The 7,496-nt window shown below is 41.8% G+C and overlaps 1 protein-coding gene across 1 annotated transcript; it reads right to left on the bottom strand.

Moving 5' to 3' along the window:
- Nucleotides 1–2,856: 2,856 nt before the first annotated feature.
- On the bottom strand, nt 2,857–5,454 carry LOC109971912 (UDP-glucuronosyltransferase 2C1-like). Its single transcript, XM_020620479.1, has 3 exons — nt 5,284–5,454; nt 4,403–4,963; nt 2,857–3,494 (listed from the first exon to the last, which is right to left on the bottom strand). Exons 1-3 carry the CDS (start codon nt 5,452–5,454, stop codon nt 2,910–2,912), a joined length of 1,317 nt encoding a protein of 438 aa, XP_020476135.1. The 3' UTR covers nt 2,857–2,909.
- Between the last annotated feature and the right edge of the window lie 2,042 nt (nt 5,455–7,496).

Below are 7,496 nucleotides of genomic sequence, written 5' to 3'. Positions count from 1 at the left end.
GCTGCAGGGTTGATCCAGCCTTGGTGGAACATTCACAGGCAGGGGCCGTGATAATGGTGACCCCCTCTGGAGCTGGAGGCCGGGCGGCGTCAGCGGCGTCGGCGACCACCTCTGGAGCAGGAGCTGGAACCAGGAGGAGAGGGGCAGCATCCTCGGCGACCCCCTCGAACGTTGGAACCAGGGGGAGAGGGGCGGCATCCTTGCCGACCCCCTCAAAGGCAGGAAGCAGCGGGAGGGCAGCGTCGTCGTTGCTGACCCACTTGAAGGCGGGGAGCAGAGGCATGGTGTCTTCGCTGACCCACTCGAAGGCAGGGAGCAGGGGCATGGCATCGTCGCCGACCCCCTCGAAGGTTGGGAGCAGGGGCATGGCGTCTTCGCCGACCCACTCGAAGGCGGGGAGCAGGGGCATGGCGTCTTCGCCGACCCCTTTTGAAGGCTGGGAGCAGGGGCATGGCGTCAACGCCAACCCCCTCAAAGACTGGGAGCAGGGGCATGGAGAGGGCTTTGGTGGTCTAGCCAAGCCCTACAGGACCAGAGGTAACCACCTCTATAGGTAGGATCTCGTCGGCGCACTGTAGACCTGGTACCCTGGCGGGGACACTGTTGTTGGCGCACCTGCTGACCCGCTCAAGGGCAGGATCAGGAACAGGCTCGAAGGTGGCGTCAGGGCGCCAGCCAACCTGCTCAGGGGCAGGAACAGGAACAGGCTCGAAGGCAGCGTCGGGGCACCAGCCAACCCGCTCAGGAGCAGGGACTGCAGCAAAGGCCCTGGCTGATGGTTCACCGTCGGCACACTGATTGCTCCGTGCCCTGGTGGGGACACTGTTGTCGGCACATCCGGGCCCCCTGGCACCAGAGGGGACGTCGGGCACAGGGGGGGCCTCCCCCGTCCCCCAGCCGGGGAACTGGCAGAGGCTGCTGCTGCTGGTCAGGCACAGATGCTAGCACCGGAACTAAGGTGGCATCGGCACACCAGCCAACCCGCTCGAAAAGAGAAAAATATTATTAAAAATGTATTTTAAAAAGGTTTGTAGAGTGGAGCTTTAACTGCGAACAGCAGTCAATAAAAAGCCAGGGGCAACTGGCTCAGGCCCTGGCGGGGACATCCTTGTCGGCACACCAGGAGTTAAGGGTGTTGGCAGGGACACCACCGTGCTCAGGCCGGAGGGCCTGTGGAGATTGCATCTCTGGGACATTCCATTTTATTATAGTGTTACTAATGCACTTATTCATGTTGTTATACTATTGGTAAATTTGTAGTACACTGAATATTGTGTCTAGTTTTGTGAATGTTTGTCTTTGACATGTGGCGTTTGCGACATACAAACCTGTGTGACCTCTTTCATGAGACCATATATAATATTAACCAACATGTTGCTTATCTAGAGTTAGTTTTATTAGCTGTTAGGAGCCATACAGTCCCTATATAATCGCAGTGAGAGTTGTGCCTGAATTCTAAAGTTCAAAATTTGAACACGTTTTCCTATTCATTTCAGTGGGAAAGCATGTCCAAACTTTTGACTGGTAGTTTACTCAAAAAGCAAATATACAGAGAAGATAAGATCTGTTAGGACTATGTGGATAAGTAAAAACTAAACAACTCAAAAGCAAACATTTCTTTTTGCCGAATGAGTTTAGTATGTCTACATATATACAGTGGGTATGGAAAGTATTCAGACCCCCTTCAATTTTTCACTCTTTGTTATATTGCAGCCATATGCTAAAATCATAAGCTTCTGCCCCAGCTCCGCAACATCGTCGGGTGAGTCCGCGGGGTTCATGGTTATGTGTGTAATAGTGGGTGTGTATGGCAGGGCTAGTGATTGACTGGCTCCAACTTCCTCGCTGGCTGAGTTTGTTAATGTTTGTCTATGACGTGTGGTGTTTGCGTCATACAAACCTGTGTGACCTTTTTCATGAGAGCCTGGGTTGTATAATATTACCCAACATGTTGCTTATCTAGACTTAGTTTTATTACATTTAAATAGTTTTTAGGCCAAATATTTTAATTGCAAATGGATGGCACCAACTATAGACAATGTAATTAATGTCTGGGCAGGAAGACAATGATTTGCATTTTCACTCCATACAATATTTTATTACATTGTGTGCACAGTTAGAGAATAATGTCAAATTGATGTGACTATTATAATATAATTTGGGAGCATTGTGAAATTAAAATCAGTCAAGACATTTGACAAATATATACAGTGGGTACAGAAAGTATTCAGACCCCCTTAAATTTTTCACTCTTTGTTATATTGCAGCCATATGCTAAAATCATTTAAATTCATTTTTTTCCTCATTAATGTACACACAGCACCCCATATTGACAGAAAAACACAGAATTTATGACATTTTTGCAGATTTATCAAAAAAGAAAAACTGAAATATCACAGTCATAAGTATTCAGACCCTTTGCTTGTGGTTTCGGTCAGTTATGGTCATATGTAGTTTTAAGTAAACTTCTGTCACAGAAAAGAAGCTGTCTGGTTTAACATCTATACAAGGATGTGCTTTTCACTGAAGACACTTTGACACAGAAGTTTGTCTACTTTCACAAGCACACAAATAACTATATATAAAAACTGCATAGCAACAGCTAAGATATTAATGTTTCTATAAAAATATGCATGTTATCCTAAACCACATGTTATTTTTACCCACATCAGGCTCTGGGTATGGTGATTATTGGTTGGTCTATAGCTTCGGTCCAGACTAAAATATCAACCATCTGATGGATTACTGTATATATATATATATATATATAATTGATAAATCAATCATCTGATTGTTTTATAAAATAAGAAAAAGTACAAATGGCATACTTTCATGTATAAACGTATGATGTATGTCCTATACAGAGTTTTAGAAAACCCACTGTAGTATATTTTGTAACAAATCTGACTTCAGTGCTGTTTGGCTTTGGTCTTTCTTCTACCTCTGCAGCATAGAAACTTGCAAACAGCCAAAGCAGAGAGCAGCAGGAGAGTCACTGCAGTCAGCAATACTAGCATTACATCTAAACAGTAGTAGGAGTACCAGGGCATCTTATAAGCCTCTGTACGCAGATGTGGAGCCCCTTTATGGCGCATCACATATTCCACCCAGAAGATGGCCCGATCCATGGGTGACATTGGCTGATCTCTGTGCAGACGTGACAGTCTTTGCATGTTCTGTCTGTAGCTGTCTCGATGAAGAACTTCCATAAGACCTTGCTCAAAACTGTGTCCGTTAACATCACCTAACGGGATGATCTTTCCGGCTCCCCTATCCTGCAGACGAAGAAGGTTGTCATACTGGTCGAAGAACAAGGGTATGCCGAGCACAGGGACCCCGTGGTAAATGGCCTCCTGAACACCATTGGTTCCTCCGTGAGCTACAAAGACTTTGGTCTGTGGGTGGCCCAGGAGGTCCTTCTGTGGCATCCAGTCCACTATCAGAGTGTTGTTGCCCAAAGTAGAGGGTTGTTCCCCTTTGTGCCTCCATATCACCTGATCAGAAAACAAACAATCATTATGAATTTACAGCGCACATGTACCTCAGCAGAAAGACATGATGATGTCATTGCTGCAGCTTGTCTCCACTGCACAACTTTAAATTATGTAATGTCATTTAAACTGAGTGCTTTCCAAGATACTCAAAAGTGCTTTGCATGACACATTAAATAGACAAACCTAGAAAACTATAACACAACACAAGCTAAGACAAGACAAGTTGTGTTTTAAAAGGTTAGTTTTGAGTAATTTATAGTGCAAAGTAATTGAGAGACCTTGATTTACACAGTGAATCATTTATTAATATTTGTTTATTTTCAGCTCTTGTATAAAGAATTAATCTGTTTTTTAGATCTACTAATGACTCTAGCACAGCAGTGCGGTGGTTAGCGCTGTCGCTTCACAGCAAGAAGCCTCCCAATTCGAGCTCCGGCCGACCCGGTGCTTTTCTGTGCACAGTGTGCATGTTCTCTCTGTGCTTGGGTGGTTCTCTCCAAGTACTCTGGCTTCCTCCCACTGTCCAGAGACATGACGCTTAGGTTGAGTGGTGACTCTAAATTGCCCCTAGGCATGAATGCGAGTGTGTGCTTGTTTGTCTATGTGTCAGCCCTGTGATGGACTGGAACCCCGCTTCTTGCCCAATGTCAGCTGGGATTGGCTCCAGGCCCCCTGCAACCCTGTTCAGGAATAAGCGGTATAAATAATGGATGGATGGATGAAATAACTGTGTGTGATGTGCTGGCCAGGCTGCCAGTCTACTTTAATTCTATTTTAATTTGATGCATTTATTGGAAAAGTGATTTGTTGATCTTTAGTTCTGTATCTATTTCTCTGAGTTTAATATTACTTTTAATTTGATCTGATTAGTAAAGGGATTCATTGGTGAATCACTGAGCATGTTATACCTTCTGAGGCATCTTGGCAAAGACGCTGGCAATTTCATCTGAGATCTCTTTGGGCAAAGCATTAACCAAAGTTCCAAGAGTCATGATGATCACTCCATGCTCCCCAGCACTCTGAACAAACTCCTCCAGGTCAGCTGGCAGAGGTTGTGCTGGTTTGCACTGGAACCCCCCTATGTAGACAATGTTTGGCATGGTAGGCCGAGGGAAATCAAACACGAAATCTGACCTGAACAGCCAAATGTCTGCTTCCTGAAGAAGCGACATGATGTCACATCCACCCTTGATGTATTTATCACAGATGGCATCATAGTTTGGTCCCACCATGAATTTCTGCTGCAACATTACAATGCTATGGAAAAACAAGTTCTTGACTCGCTCCATGAAATTCATTTTGTCTGTTAAGCCTGATCCTGGTGCTGGGATGTAAGAGAGTGGTGAGGGGGCTATCGCAAAGTGCCCTTCTCCACTGGTGATCCAGCGAACATTGAGCATCACGGGCAGTTTTAGATACTTGCCCAGTATAAGCCCTGATCCTAAGGTTGGGTCAGTGTTTTTTAGGAGCTGACAATGAATTATGAAAACAGGCAATATGTGAATGTGCAAAGGTGGGAGACTTAAAAAAGCACATGAATTTTGATCTGACTGCTCTGACATTGGTGGCATGGTCAGTAATCAGAAATGATTCAGGTCTAGGACCACAGAGTATATGGAAGTGACCCAGATCTCATTTGAAAAAGATCAGGTTTAGTTTGTTCACACATCTGTGAAAAGATAAGATCTGAGTCATTTGGAGGGAAAATAAAAAATCACTTCAGCATGAATATATGAATATAACCATAATGACCCACATGGGGCCCAATACATTATCTATAATAACATACCCTTATATTCTCCTTTAGGTATTCATCAAAAAAGTTGTCAGTGTCTCCATCCATTTGAACTGTAATGGAAGTGTAGAGAGGAGACTTTTCTGTGATGTACCAACTAGTGGAGGATCTAATCACAGTGATGCTGTGTCCTCTGGCATGAAGATCTTCTAGCAGGATCTTCATATTGACCCAGTGACTGGCATCTACAGGGTAGACTAGAATATTTCCGCCATTGCAAGTTGGTGTGAAAGAAATCAGACATACACTGAGGAATGCAAATAATCCATGAATATGATGTGATAGCATGGTTCCTAAAATGTAAAAAAGAGAGAAATATTATTAAAAATGTAGTTTAAAAAAGTTTGTAGAGTGGAGCTTAACTGCAAACAGCAGTCAATAAAAACTGGCACATTGTCTTGTTTTTAATTACTCGTTTAGCAAACACTCATGTTAAGCATATGTCAAAAAAAAGAAAAATAAAGATATATTTTTTAGTAACTGAAGGACATCTTTGCTACTTCTGTATTGGCAAAAAGGGTTGCAGAACGAGATAATCTTGTGAACGGTTCTGGTGCATTGATTTGTAATTCAAGAAGCATGTAATATATTCAGGAAACTTATTAAGTAGGGCTTTATAGGTGAATAACATACAGTGATACTCTCTTCTCAGTGTCAGAGCTGGCCAACCTCCTTTCTAATATGGCGCACAATGGTGAGTCCTAAAGGGATCTCCAGTGAAAAAATCTAATGGCATCATGATACACTGAGTCAAGTGGTTTCAGGGTTTTTGCAGGGGCATGCATATAAATTTTATTGCCATAATCTATTACAGATAAAGTTGTTGCTTGTATCAACTGCCTCCTGTGACACTCATTAAAACAAAATGTGTTTCAATGCAGAAATAAAATTCTAGGCTTAAGCGAAGCAGTTAATATTTCAATATGCAATTTAAAACTCAGCTTGTTGTTTAACCAAAAGCCAAGGTAATTATATACAGAGACTTTGTCAGTAACAGCACCATTTAGTGTAGTAATATTTAAATGTAGGTTATGAATTTGACATTTTCTAGTAAAAATTGTTACGTTGTTTTACAGGAATTTAATGTTAGTTTAAGATCAAGAAGAAGATGATGAACAAGGTCAAAATCAGACTTCAAATGATGAAAACCCTGGTCATTGAAGTGAGCTGACCATGTCATCTGCATATAAATGAATAGTACTATTAATTACTTTGGATCCTAGATCATCAATAAAAAAGTGAACAAAGTGGGGCTCAGAATGGATCCTTGTGGGATTCCACTAAGAATACCCATAACGGCTGACTTAAAACAATCTACCACAACAGCTTGTATCTATCAGGCAAATAATTTTTAAATCCTAATCCAATCAGGGCAAGGATTTTTTCCTCACCTTAGGTAAGGCTATGTGCTTAACAAGTCTGATGGATGGGAATAGTCTATAAATTTCACGCACACAAGAAACAATTTACGACATAACATTCCTGAAATTCACTTACCCCTGCTCAAGAGTGCCAAAAGCAGACCTGCTTACTTCCAGACTGACACTCCATCTACAAGTTTAATATGATGTTTGAGTTCAAACTCCATTGTCAGAGATGACCGGTCATTTCACAGGTAAATGAGTTATATGCAGCACGGGTCACATGAAGACTGCAATGAATGCTCTGCAAATACTGATTATTTCTAATTTTTCCATTTTATTATAGTGTTACTAATGCACTTAATCATGTTGTTATACTATTGGTAAATTTGTAGTACACTGAATATTGTGTCTAGTTTTGTGAATGTTTGTCTTTGACATGTGGCGTTTGCGACATACAAACCTGTGTGACCTCTTTCATGAGACCATATATAATATTAACCAACATGTTGCTTATCTAGAGTTAGTTTTATTAGATATGAATAGTTTTTAGGCCAAATATTTTAATTGCAAATGGATGGCACCAACTATAGACAATGTAATTAATGTCTGGGCAGGAAGACAATGATTTGCATTTTCACTCCATACAATATTTTATTACATTGTGTGCACAGTTAGAGAATAATGTCAAATTGATGTGACTATTATAATATAATTTGGGAGCATTGTGAAATTAAAATCAGTCAAGACATTTGACAAATATATACAGTGGGTACAGAAAGTATTCAGACCCCCTTAAATTTTTCACTCTTTGTTATATTGCAGCCATATGCTAAAATCATTTAA

The sequence above is a fragment of the Monopterus albus genome, unplaced genomic scaffold (genome assembly GCF_001952655.1).
Source record: "Monopterus albus unplaced genomic scaffold, M_albus_1.0 scaffold237.1, whole genome shotgun sequence".
NCBI lineage: Eukaryota > Metazoa > Chordata > Actinopteri > Synbranchiformes > Synbranchidae > Monopterus > Monopterus albus.
Note: the sequence above shows the minus strand (reverse complement) of the source record. Positions and strands in the feature narration are given on the sequence as shown.

Coding starts and splice junctions, on each gene's coding strand:
- LOC109971912 (XM_020620479.1), bottom strand. CDS start 5,454: ATGAAGATCCTGCTAGAAGATCTTCATGCCAGAGGACACAGCATCACT. Junction 4,964..5,283: donor ACCTAAAGGAGAATATAAGG/GTATGTTATTAT, acceptor ATTCATTGTCAG/CTCCTAAAAAACACTGACCC. Junction 3,495..4,402: donor TTGCCAAGATGCCTCAGAAG/GTATAACATGCT, acceptor TTTTCTGATCAG/GTGATATGGAGGCACAAAGG.